Raw genomic sequence first — 13269 nt, 5'->3', positions numbered from 1 at the left:
GGCAGGTAGGTCATTCCATTTGCTCCCTCCACCCTCTTCAAAACTACAACACGTTAGTTCTCAGCATTTGGCTCCCTTAGAATCACCTGGAGGTGATGACTGAACCAGATTGCAGGGCCCGGTCCCCGGTTTCTCATTCAGTAGGGTAAGGTGAGTCCCAAAAGTGCATTTCTAACAAGTGTCTCTGTGGCCGGCCAGAGAACAGGGTCTGCAGGTCTCAGGCCCCGTTCGCTGACTTCCTGAAGCTGAATCAAGAGAAAACACCAGGTTTGGGGCAGGGAAGCTGAGGCCAATTCATGATAATTTCCTAAACTTAAATCAAAGGGAAAATACCTGGGTCTGGGGGCAGGGAACCTAAGGCCAATTAACGAAAACGTCTTAAAGCTAAACCAAAAGGAAAAACTCCCTCTTCCCAGGCCCAAAGGCTACTCTCCCTACACCCCTCCCCCTCCCTCAGCTCAGAGGGAAAGAGAGTGCCTTGGATTGTCCGTGGGCCAAGCACGGGCCATCTATCTGCATGTCTTTTTCATCTCAGCCTTTAATTAGCCACAGGCCAAATCCTTTATTCAGATAGGGGTAACTGATAGAGACCTCCAAAGGCATACTTAAAACCCAGAAACATTGTAAACGCTGGCTCAGGCTGCCCCCACCCTGCGGAGTGCTTTCCCTGTAACAAATCTCTGCTGTTGCAGCTTCATTGGTGTTTTATTCCTTTGCTACTTTGTGTATTTTGTTTAATTCTTTGTTCAAAACACCAGCGACCTGGACAACTTACTCAAGGCCTTCCTTCTGGTAACACCTAGGTGATGCAGCTGGTGATCCGGGAACTGTACTTTTAGAACTTCGACAGAGAGGATTCTGTAAGACCTTATGGTGAAAAGGACACCAAGGATGCTCTAGGGTCCCAGCAGGCCAGGCCCTCCTCTCCTCCGACACTGCTGACACCGTTCCTGCAGCTAGTCTGATCTTGGGGAAGTTACGGGACCCCCAGTCATTACCAGAAACAGGGTCAATGGATCAAGAGTGAAAGGAGGCAGGTTCTGGTGAACAGAACTGAGGCAGTGTGTGTACAACGGATGCATTCATGGACTCTAGAGTCAGACTAACTGCTGTTCAAAATTTACCTGTGCCAATAACAACTGTGTGAACTGGGGTAAATGACTTTTTTCAGCCTCTGTTACGGTACCTAGGAAATAAGGATAGTATAATAGTGCTCTGCCCGCCTCCTGCAGCAGAATAAAGTTTCAATGAGAAAATATATGTGAACAGCTTATCAGTCTCTAACACTTGGTGATAGCTCAATAAATAGCAGCTATTACTAATGAGAATTTTTTGAAGATGCACAGGCTTTCTTAGTGAGGTAATGATCTTCCCATCCTTGGGGGTATGTAAGTAGAAGCTGGACTCGTATCAGGGATTAAAGCAGAAGATCTGAGACTGGGAGCGTTGGAGGAAGAGGCTAGTTCTTCTGCTCCAAATCACACAATAGAACTGGAATGAGCATCTGTACATCCACGATTCTCTTCTGAAGTGTGGGAAGACTGGGTGACCTGAAATTCCTTCCTGTGGAATTCTTTCATGATCTTCCTCCTGCACCTTTTCCAGGCACCAACAAGAGCTACCCTTGCTGGAAAGCTGGAGTTTTTCTGAAAGGCCACAGGGTATGTAAAAGACACTGCCATGATTCTAATCAGATGTCAAGGGAGCAAGGCATGATAGCAGCAACTGCCTCGCCCTGTACCAGTGTGTGAGAGGTAGGGGAGCTGGCTGGGTCTGCCCTCTGCAAAGCTGGGTGGCAAGACTGAGTCAGGCCTGGGCCAGTGGCCAGCCTGGGTGACTAGAAGGTTCGGTCTTCTTTAGTTCCCCAGTGGCCAGCCTGAGGACTAAATGTGCGTTGAATAGGAAGACAAGGGAAGAAGTGAGGTGTTGTCATCTCCCAGCAATTCTTTTGAGGCGATTTTACAGGATGCCTGAAGGCACTTGTAGGAGGGGTATAGAGTGATCAAAAAATCATTCAGGGCCAGGTGCAGTGGCTCAACCCTGTAATCCCAGCACTTTGGGACGCCGAGGGTGGATCACATGAAGTCAGGAGTTTGAGATCAGTCTGGCCAACATGGCAAAACCCAAAATACAAAAATTAGCCTGGTGTGGTGGCACACACTTGTATTCTTAGCTACTCAGGAGGCTGAGACAGGAGAATCACTTGATCCTGGAAGGCAGAGTTTGCAGTGAGCCGAGATCATGCTATTGCACTCCAGCGTGGGTGACAGAGTGAGACTCTATCTCAAAAAAAAAAAAAAAAAAAAAAAGGGAATTCAGGCACATGCATAACTGGACACTACAGGTTAGAGTAAATTCTCCTCCTAGAGAAACTAATAGGCCAATTCCTCTTCAACTTTTAGGTTTCTGTTTAAACATCATTTTTCTAGGAAGCCTTTCCCCAGTCCCTAACACCAGGCTAAGGGTCCCATTTCCGTGTTCCCATTGTCCCCTGTTTGTCTCTAGCAATACAGTTATTCCCCTCTTTTCTAATTCCTCTTGATGAATGGCTCCTCCTCCTCAATCTGCTGTCAGCTGTGTGAACACAGGAGTTGGTCCATCTTGGTGAGCATCGAATCCTCAGGGCCCAGCACAGTGCCTGGCACTGTGGGCTTCTCATAGGCACCTGAATGAATGAATGAATGAATGTCTTTAGGCAAGTCCCTCAACTTCTCTGAGCCTCAGTTTCTGCACCTATAAAATAAGGATTAATGGCACCTCTTTGCAGGCTAACTCTGAAGATGAATCAAAAGCAGCTGTTCCAGTGCCTGGCATGAAGTGCTCGGTAAGCAGTCACAGTTATTTTGTCTTGTAATTGCTATTTATTAAGTTATAAAAAACTGAGGAGATACTGGCTTTTCTTCTCTTCAGTTGGCTGGAGGCTATTATCAGTGATCTTTCTAAACCACACATCTAGCTGCCTTCCCTGGCTCTGGAAGACCTCAGTAATCTAGTCCCAACTTTCTTTGCCATCTCTATCTCCCGTGACTTCTCACCCCCAATTCCAGTTGTATCAAACTACAGACCATCCCCCACTGGGCCTTTATTCTCTCAACCTCAGTTCAGCTCACCGCTTCCCCATTCTCAGGTTCCTGCTCATTCTTAAGGCCCATCTTCAATGTCATCTCCTCTGCCAGGCCCCACTAGGCTCCCACAGCACAGCTCACACCAGCCTTCCACTCGTGTTAGATGACTGACTGCCTGTCTCCCCTTTTAGCAGGTGTGGCAGGTGTCACATTGTGCTTATGTCTGAATCACCAGCACACAGCAGTATGTGACATGAGGGATGACTCATTCAAGCACAGCCTGTCGAATTGAATTGACCTCACATAAAGGAGCAAGTTCTGGTTTAAGAACCCCTGAAATCCCATCCAGAAGTGTGTGGAAGGCTTGGTGGAGGGGGAGAGGAAAGAGGAGCTTGGGTGTTCTGCTTTGAGGAATTGCTTCCAAAAAGAATGTGATCTAGTCCCAGAGTGAGCCTGGGGCAGGAATTAGTACAGAAGGACAAACTGTCAGAGGAGCCTGACGTTAGCTCCCCTTACCCATGCCTAGTGCCGAGGGATCCACATCTCCCTCCTCCTCTGGCACTAGTGTAGGGGTCTATTGGAGGAATTACTCCACCACCTTCCACCCAAGATACAAGACCTTCCCCCCAAGATGCAAGACCTTCCCAGGTACCAAGACCTTTCCAAGCTCCATTCCCTTAACCATCAGACAACTAGTTAGGCTGAATACAAGGAAATTAACACGAGTTGAGTTAAAAAACGCGATTAAAATAAAGAATGATCACCCCTTCTACTGGCCCACTAAAAGACGGTAGTGATCCTTAGCAATTCACCAGTGCTAAGAACTTTCTCGCGCTCTCTCCTCACCTGACTACCTCCTACTTTGCCATGAAGGCCTCCTCTTCAAGAAGCTCCTCCCATTCCAAACTGAGCTACCTGTCTGTCTCAGCACCCCCAGGGCATCTGACAGCAAATCAGCTGCTTTTAATCCCTCAGTGCAGGGCCCCGCTGCTACTCTAGATCTTGGCATGCTGTCCCAGGCACAGTGGGTGCTCAGGAACCATTTATTGAGCCTAACCAAACTTCCCAGCAAAGAAGCCTTGTCTTCTGCCCTCAGCCTGGTGGGAAAGTATTTTCAGGCTTGTCAAGATAAAACCATGAAGACACAGGTGAGACTGTACGACACAATGATGGGTGTTCTGAGAACAGCAGGTGGGAGATGTGCCGAACCAGCTGTTTCCATAGGATCAGGCTAATGGAGGGACCTGGAATGGCCTAGTCTAGTGCAGTAGACTCTCTGGCCACACAAAGCAAAACAAAGCAGTGGGTCCTGCCCTCAGAGATAGTGATCTAATTGGTCTACGACAGGATGTGGGCATCTTACAAGGTCCGTGTACACCCAGAGAAGGGTGACCCCACCTGCGGGGCTTACACACTGACACTGGAATGGGTGCCATCAGCTGAGGATTCGCTGCAGCAGGACTCCTCTGGGGTCAGCATGGGATGGGCCTGAGCTGCCTCCAGGGTATGCCTACGCAGGGAGAAAGGCTAGTATGCTCCCTTGACCAGCTAGACACGTGGACAAAGAATGGACTGTGCTCCTTTTACTGTCCAGTGTGTCATTTTTCCTTTTCCTATAGGGATGACGGGTGCCTTCCTAGCCCAGCAAACCAGTTACAGGAGCGGCAAGTCATTTCCAACTTTGAACTTGTCAATCCCCCTCCCTCCCACTCTCATTCCTGCTGGATAAGTAATTATTTTCCAACCCCAAGCCCATTTTCCAGGGAAAATTCAGGTGCAGAGAAGCCAGCATCTTGAGTGCATAAGCTATGGGCCTCCAGCATCAGTGGGGTCTCTGAGTGGGGCAGTGGCTAAGTTCCGTGGGTGAATGCTAGGGCAAATTCTGCTCCCTCTTCCCTTCCCAGGCCGCAGAGGTATTGTGCACCTATTTTTTTGAGCACCTGCTGTGTGCCTGCAATTCTGTTCTCCACCCTGTCCTGCTGAACACACTTACTCATCTTTCAAGACTCAACCTCACCTGCTCCATGAAACGTTTCTGCCCCACCAGGCACGATGCCTGCCATGACTGGCAGAAGCAACACACATTCTCTTTGGAAGAACTCACCTCAATCCAGGCTGACAAAAATTGCAGCAAAGCCTTTTTTGTGAGTTGGTTTTAGAGGCAGGGTCTCACTATGTTGCCCAGGCTGGTCTCAAACTCCTGAACTCATGCGATCCTCCTACCTCAGCCTCCCAAATAGCTGAGACTGCCGGTGTGTGCCACTGTGCCCAGCTTCAAAGCTATTGATTTATAATATGAATCCTGGCTTTAGATGTAGTAAATTATTTTTTCAAAGACTCTTTTTTTTTTTTTTTTTTGAGATGGAGTTTCGCTCTTGTTACCCAGGCTGGAGTGCAATGGCGCGATCTCGGCTCACCGCAACCTCCGCCTCCTGGGTTCAGGCAATTCTCCTTCCTCAGCCTCCCGAGTAGCTGGGATTACAGGCACGTGCCACCATGCCCAGCTAATTTTTTGTAGTTGTAGTAGAGACGGGGTTTCACCATGTTGACCAGGATGGTCTCGATCTCTTGACCTCGTGATCCACCCACCTCGGCCTCCCAAAGTGCTGGGATTACAGGCTTGAGCCACCGCGCCCGGCCTTCAAAGACTCTTATATCAGATAAGGGATATAGATGTCCTTTGGTCCTGGGAATACTGGAGAGTAGAGTCTGCTGGCCCTCGCCCTGTTCTCAGACCAGTAGGGAGCATACTCAGGAACGCCCTTGGAGATTAAGAAGTAAAACTTCTGCGACACTTTCCGGTTGACTCCACACTCCCAACAGCTTCAATTTTGTCTTTCAGGTGTTTTCTGAGATGGGGAGAAGGTGTGTGTGCAGGGGTGCTTGTCAGCCAGAAAACTGGCACCTCTTCCATACGATGTGTGCACTGCTAGCACTCACACATCACTCTGTATGAGAAGTCTCTCTCCCCTGAGGGCTAAAAGTTGAAAGCTTAATTGTCCATCAGGGGGCCTGGCTAAGTAAAAAGCAGCATATTTATATGATGACATATATAGAGTAGTTGAAAGGAATGCACTTCCTTATCAATGTGGATACAGCTAAAAAAAAATTGGTGTAAAAACTAAGTTGCTGAGTAACCAGTACAGAATGATGGCATTTTTTAAAAGTACATTGAAAACTCACTTTTTTTTCCCAGTGGGTACATTTATATGTATGCAAAAATATTTTTTATAAATCTGAAAGGACAGTGCAGAGTGAGACCACACCTCATTTGTCTGTTTGATCAGGGATCAGCGCCGAGCCCAAGGCAGCATAGTAAGTGCTTCAAAGATGTTTGCCACATGAATGGCAGCACTGGAAAGCTGCTGAGGACTTACGGAGTGATGGACCCAGAGTTATGAGGGGCCTCGAGGGGATTCCTCCTACACTGGCTCCCTCCCCATCCCATCCACCACCACCTTCCACTAAGCCCAGAACCCACAGCTTCATTCTGGCTGTGGCATCCCCAGGTCTGTCCACTCCCTCCTCAGCCTCAGATTCAGCCCTAGCCCTGTTCTTCTATTTTCCTGGGGACTGGCCCGACTGTGTGTCTGTGTGTGTGTGTTGGGGGAGCTGGCTGCTTCTTAGAAACTGGGACTGGAACAAAGAAAACAAGCCGATTTTGGCCCAGGCCATTAACTAAACTATCCTGCTATAATCTTAAATCACGTGCTTCCAAATGAGGGGGAGCACTGGGTGGGAATTTGTGAGCCTGATGGCTAATGTACCGGGTAAGGAAATGAACAAATGTTCCAGAAAGGCACCTGGCCTGGTGGGGAGGCCTGCCAGCTTTCTGAGCCTGTAAATCCTTCTCCTTTCAGCTCAGGCTGCTGTAACAGATGATCATGGACTAATGTGGCTTAAACCACAGTTATTTCTCACAGTTCTGGAGAGGCTGGGAAGCTCAAGATCAAGGTGCCAGTTTGTGGTGAGGGCCTTTTTTCTGGCTTGCTAATCTCCATTTTTTTTGCTGTGTTCTCACACAGCTGGGAGGGAGAGCTCTGGTCTTTCTTCCTCTTCTTATAAGGATGCTAATCCCATTATAGGGCCCCACTTCATGACCTCATCTAAACCAAATTACCTCCCTAAATCCCCTCCTCCAAATACCATCACATTGGAGGTTAGGGCTTGAACATATGAATCTTGAGAGGACCCATACATGTAGTCAGGAACAGTGCCATTTGTAAGGGAAAAGCTTCAAAAGCAGGGTGTTTGTCTTTGGCATGCTTTAATTGAGATTTCAGGGCAAATGGTGAATATCAGAGGTTCTGGATGAAGCTTTTGACACAGGCAGAAGAGGTAGAGAATGCAGGGAACTGGTAGGAGGGAGAAGGCCTACTCTATATCATTATGGCTGGCTCCAAAGCACAGCCTTCATTCAGGCAGGCACACATGTGTTTAACATCTTTTAAGGGGGAAGGCACTGGCTAGCACTGGACAATGCTAGGGACCCAGAGCTGAACAGAGTGCTTGCCCTCCTGGAGCTTACTGTGCAGGAGATAGTTCTCAATGGAAAACTGCACACTTTTACATGACTTCCAGGTTTTGCATGTGCTGTTTTGTCTGGGACACCCTGCATTCCTTTCGTCCTGTTCCCCCAACTGCTCCTATCCATCTGGCTGGTCTGAGTAGGTGGGGCTATTTGGGGGAAGTTTGTTGAAGTCTGGATTCTGAGACAGGAGGGCTCCCAGAACATGGCATCTCTTGTCTCTCAAGGCTTGCCATTCCAAGGCTGCCCCTCTTGTTTGTCTGTCTTCCCATGATACCTAAACTCCCTGAGAACAAAACTGAACAACCATTTCCTAGGTACCCACTGTGGCCTGCATCCTGCGGGGAGAGGGTTCAGTCAATGAGTGAGTGAATGAATGAATTATCCACTATAGTGAATGACTGGTCCTTGAGCATAAGGGGTATCTAAGCAGATGTGTAAATATTCTGATTGGGAACAAGTGCTAAAGGTTTGAGGAACAATAGAAAAAGCAACTGCAATGGTAAACATACCCACCCACCTGCTCGAGACCAACAGCCAACTACTTCTTAATCCATAGCCATCAGAGGAACATGCCTTAGTGTTACCGGGTTTCTGAGATTTGCAACCTCCAAAGCTGAGTTCTAGCCAGAGAGGTGTAAAAGTCAAAAGTGTTAGATTGTTCAGTCACCTTGTATAAATAACATAACATTCCTTTCTTTCTCTTTTCTTTCTCTTTCTTTTTGGAGAAGGTCTCATTCTGTTGCCCAGGCTGGAGTGCAGTGGCACAATCAGGGCTCACTGGAGCCTCAACCTCCTGGGCTCAGGCTATTCTCTCACCTCAGCTCCCCACCTCCTTCACCCCCCCCAACTGGCCCTGCACCCTGGTAGCTGGGCATACAGGCACAGGCCACCACACCCAGCTAATTTTTAAAAATATTTTTACTAGAGACAGTTTTGCCATGTGGCCCAGGCTGGTCTTGAACTTCTGGACTCGAAAGATCCACAGGCATTGGCCTCTCAAAGTGCTGGGAATACAGATGTGGGCCACTGTGCTCAGCTCATACCATTTCTGTGCCTCAGTTTCCTCACTTGGGAAACAGGAATAAGAGTAGTTGATTAGGGTTGCCCTAAGGATTAAATGAGAGGGGTCTTGTAAAGTCTGAGGGATGTTGAATGCATGAGTGCTTAATAATGTTGGCTTTTACTACAGGGCCTCTCGCCTCCAGCGGCTCTGCTCTGTCATTCTCTAAACCTCAGCTGGCCCATCTGTAAGATGGGAGTGCCAATGGTAATGAAGGACAAAGTAAAACTGCGCTGGGATCTGTTGTTTGTGTCCAAGGGAGCCTGTGGCGCTATGCTTTGCATCCAGGCTCACCAGGCTGCGGATTCCGGGTCCTGGCCATCCAAAGCAATCTGCTCAGTGCCCTGGTGGCGAGGACCACCTCCAGCCTGGGGACTTTGGGTCACAACGCCCAACCCAAGCCCCAGAACGTTTTTTCTCACGGGAGGAAGCTGCCGTGGGTTCCTCTGACTGATCGGGGAGGCTTGATCATTCTCCCAGGAGATGACCCGGGAAGGCCATGGAGGGGTCCCCATAGTAGGGGGCGGCGCACGGACTGCAATCTGGTTATTCCAGGAAAAAGAAATAGAAAATGTTGCAGAGGCGGCGGCCACTGGGCTGGGAGGGGGTTATCTCTGGGCCACCTTCCGGCTCTGATAACTGCAGGCCGTGCTCGCTGGGTGGGGTGGGCGCCCCAAAGTGGCCTGGGACGCCGGGCAGGTTGCCTCTGCTTTGCCCGGCCCCTCCCGCCATGGTCGGCCCCGGGGCTCCAGGCCGCGCCCAGCCCCACGAGGAAGCGGCTCGGTGCCTGCCAGCCCGAGCTCGCCGCGCGCTCTCCGCCGGACAAGGTGGGCGAGGGCCGCCGCTAGACCCCGAGACCCGCCTGCGCACCCCCCACCCGCCGCGCCCCCTCCTGCTCCCCGCTCCTCCCCGTATCCCCCGGGGCTTACTCTGCAGACAGCGGGCTGCGGCCAGGCAGAGGGCCAAGAGTCCTAGGGAGATGCCTCGGGTCTTCCTCCCCACGCTCGGCAGAGGCCTCATGGGGGAGCCCGGAGCGGCGCGGGCTGGGCATGGGCCTCTCGGGCTACGCGGTGCGGGCCACGCGGGGTGTGCGCTCGCCGCAGCAACGCTGCAGCCACCGTGCCGCCTTCTCTCTTCCTCCGCCTCTGGCTCCCGCAGGTTCTTCTCTAGGGCCAGATGCAGATGAGCTGGTTGTACTCTGGTTGAACCAGTTCCCAAGGACAGAGAAGGGGAGGGGGGATTGCGGGAAGAGAATTAATATGGGAAGGAATGGGAATGCACAGACTCAGAGGTAAATAATGGCAAATAATTAGCAGCCTCCTTCCGTTCACACCCATTTTACTGGTACAGATTCAAGGTTCAGCTGGATGCTAGGTGGCAGGAAGGAGGGAAAGTTCTAGCTATTGCTTCAGGACAGAGAGGGACAGTCTCGTCATTAGCGTCGTGGGCAAAGGGACGTCTTTTAGGAAAGTGAAATGACAGCCTGGAGTGAGAGGGATGAGAGCAGGGGGCAGGGAGACTCGGGCTGTCCTGAAGGGAACCACTGCGCAGTGATGATATCCATCCATCTATCCACTCATCTGTACATCCATCCATCCAGGAAATGTTCACCAATCGTCTGCTTATCTGCACAGGGCCTCACACATGGCAGTCACTCAAACCGATGGAATGAAGTTAGGCGCTGTGTTAAGTGCTGTGGATACAAGGATGTGAGCACCTCTTTAGAAATCCTAGGAAGAGGTGGGGGTTGCAAAAAATGAGCAACTGCTGTGCAGTGCATATGTCGCTAAGATCAGAGAGGCCCAGTGTGCTTAGCGTGCTCAGAGCAAGTGTGGTTAGCCTCTGGGGGAGGTTGATGGAGGGGCGGGACAATCAGTTTTGGTCCAAACTAGTCATGAAATTCTAAAAAAAAACTAGAGTTCCTAGCCTCACTTGCCACAAGGGGTAGCAGTGTGACCCAATGCTGGCCAGTGATACTTAAGGGGAAGTCTTTTTGAGGTGTTTCTGGAAAAGTTTTTGCTTTCCTTGTAAAAAAAAGACAGCTAAGGCTGGGGCTGCCTCTCCTCTTTCCTTCTGCCTTGAAAACATTTATTCTGTTTAGTTCTGTGGCATGAATCTTGCATCCATTGAGCTACATAGATGAATGCAAAAACCATCAGGCTAAGTAAGGATGGTGGAGCAGGAAGATAAAAAGACCTAGAAAGACCGGGTGTGGTGGCTCACACCTGTGATCCCAGCACTTTGGGAGGCTGAGGCAGGTGGATTGCATGAGCCCAGGAGTTTGAGGCTAGGCTGGACAACATAGTGAGACCCCATCTCTACAAAAAATACAAAAATTAGCCTTGGTGTGCTAGCCCATGTCTGTAGTCCTAGCTACTCGGAGGGCTGACATAGGAAGATCATTTGAGCCTGTGAGGCAGAGGTTGCAGTGAGCTGTGATTGTGGCATTGTACTCCAGCCTCTGGGTGACAGAATGAGACCCTGTTGACACACACAGAGAGAGAGGGGGAGAGAGAGAGAGAGAGAGAGAGAAGAGAAGCGAAGCGAAGCGAAGACGTAGAGGACTATCGTAATCCACTGTACCTTTCCATCCCCTTCTGGTTTCTAAAGGTGGCGTCTTACCAATTCCATGTGTTCCTGGTGAGGCTGATAATAGTGGTACCCTAGTGACTGGCTTGGTGTGGGCTTATCAACCATGCTGACCATTTGAAGTACCCTGTCTGCCAGCCAAATTACTCAGTTCAAGTATGAGCCATCAGAGTCTTCCTTGGAAATGTGTGGCCACTGCTGGGATGCTAAAAATGGGATATAAACCTGAGGGTGCTGGTGAACCATCTTGCCTGTCATGTGGAGAGGCCCTGGATTAAGAATGAAACCAAGACGAGACAAGCCAAGCTGGGACCTGAGGAAAGAGATGAAGGCCTAGCCACATGGGTTGAGCTCTGGCATCCTGCAGTTGGTTTTTTTGTTTTGTTTTGTTTTGTTTTTATCAGCAAATAAATCCCCTCTTTTTCCCCAGCAAATTTAAGTTGCAGTTTTATGATATAAAATTGAGAACGTCCTGCTAAAACAAGTGGTCTTCTTGACATTTTTCTGTTTTCTTTATTAGCTGTAAAGGGCTTCAGGAATGACTTGCATTCATTTCTTTATCCATCAAACATTTATCAAATCTGCCCTCATATCAGGCAATGTGCTAGGCACTGCAGCTCCATAGATGAACAATAACTCATGACTCCTAGTCTCAAAATACTCACAAACTAGTGGAGACAAAATGATTCAAGTCGAGAACGGCTTCCAGACACGGAGGTTCCTCCTGCTGAGGCTAAGTTGGGAGGAAACTGGCTGTTCTATTTACTGTTGTGAACCCCAGAAATCTGAAACAGGTCTCAGTTTAGAAAGTTTATTTTGCTAGGGTTGAGGATGTGTGCCTGTGACACAGCCTCAGGAGGTGCTGACCACATGTGCCCAAGGTGGTCAGAGCACAGTTTGGTTTTAAACATTTTAGGTAGACATGAGACATCAATCAATATACAAGATGAACATTGGTTCTGTCTGGTAAGGCAGGACACCTTGAAGCAAAGGTGGGAAGACTCCATGCGGATAGGGGTCTTTCAGGTCATAGGTAGCTAAGAGATAAATGGTTGCATTCTTTTGAGTTTCTTTTAGCCTCTCCAAAGGAGGCAGTCATATATGCATTTATCACAGGGAGCAGAGGGGTGGATTTGAATAGAATGGGAGACAGGTTTGCCCTAAGCAGTTCCCAGTTTGACTTTTCCCTTTAGTTGAGTGATTTGGGGAGCCCCCAGAATTTCGTTTCCTTCACATTTATCCCCTATTCTTTTTAAACATCTTTTGGAGAAAGCATTTCAGAAGAAAATACATCTCTGGGCCGGGCGCGGTGGCTCAAGCCTGTAATCCCAGCACTTTGGGAGGCCGAGGCGGGTGGATCACGAGGTCAAGAGATCGAGACCATCCTGGTCAACATGGTGAAACCCCGTCTCTACTAAAAATACAAAAACATTAGCTGGGCATGGTGGCGCGTGCCTGTAATCCCAGCTACTCAGGAGGCTGAGGCAGGAGAATTGCCTGAACCCAGGAGGCGGAGGTTGCGGTGAGCCGAGATCGCGCCATTGCACTCCAGTCTGGGTAACATGAGTGAAACTCCGTCTCAAAAAAAAAAAAAAAGAAAGAAAGAAAATACATCTCTGGGCTCAGGTTTTATCGGATCTCTCATGGCATTGGGTGGTTTATTCCTAGACAGGTAGGTGCTAACTTATTAGGAGAGCTCATTATTATCAGGCTGTGAAGTCTCATGTCCTGTGAACAGAACATAGAGTCAGGAAAGGAAAAAACAGCAAACAAATGAACAATCATGGAAAATTGATATAGGCCACATTACTCTGAAGTCCATACATCAGTAGGCAGGTATGAAAACTGGCTTATTTATGTAAATTGGTTGCTTATGTTCTTTTTATGTTCTTCTGAGGCTTAAATTGTCTAAATTTAAATTTATGTTCTTCTGAGGTTTAAATTGTCTAGCTTCAGTTCACAGGGTATTAAGAAAGCACAGCTTAGTTTTCAGTGACTCCAAATTAGGAAAAATGAAAAAAAAA

The 13269-nt window shown here is 48.9% G+C and overlaps 1 protein-coding gene across 1 annotated transcript in view; it reads right to left on the bottom strand.

Annotated features, from left to right (window-relative positions):
* The window catches only part of VSTM5 (V-set and transmembrane domain containing 5), a 35125-nt gene extending 24910 nt beyond the window's left edge, over nucleotides 1-10215 (bottom strand). The window contains exon 1 of the mRNA XM_032295760.1: nucleotides 9586-10215. Within this exon, the coding sequence (XP_032151651.1) occupies nucleotides 9586-9676 (91 nt within the window). The 5' untranslated portion in view covers nucleotides 9677-10215. The remainder of the gene's footprint in view (nucleotides 1-9585) is intronic.
* Nucleotides 10216-13269: the final 3054 nt, after the last annotated feature.

Source organism: Sapajus apella, unplaced genomic scaffold (genome assembly GCF_009761245.1).
Source record: "Sapajus apella isolate SASKATOON/1434 unplaced genomic scaffold, GSC_monkey_1.0 scaffold34, whole genome shotgun sequence".
In the NCBI taxonomy this organism is placed as follows: Eukaryota; Metazoa; Chordata; class Mammalia; order Primates; family Cebidae; genus Sapajus; species Sapajus apella.
The sequence above is the reverse complement of the archived record's forward strand: the minus strand, read 5'-3'. Positions and strand labels throughout refer to the sequence as shown.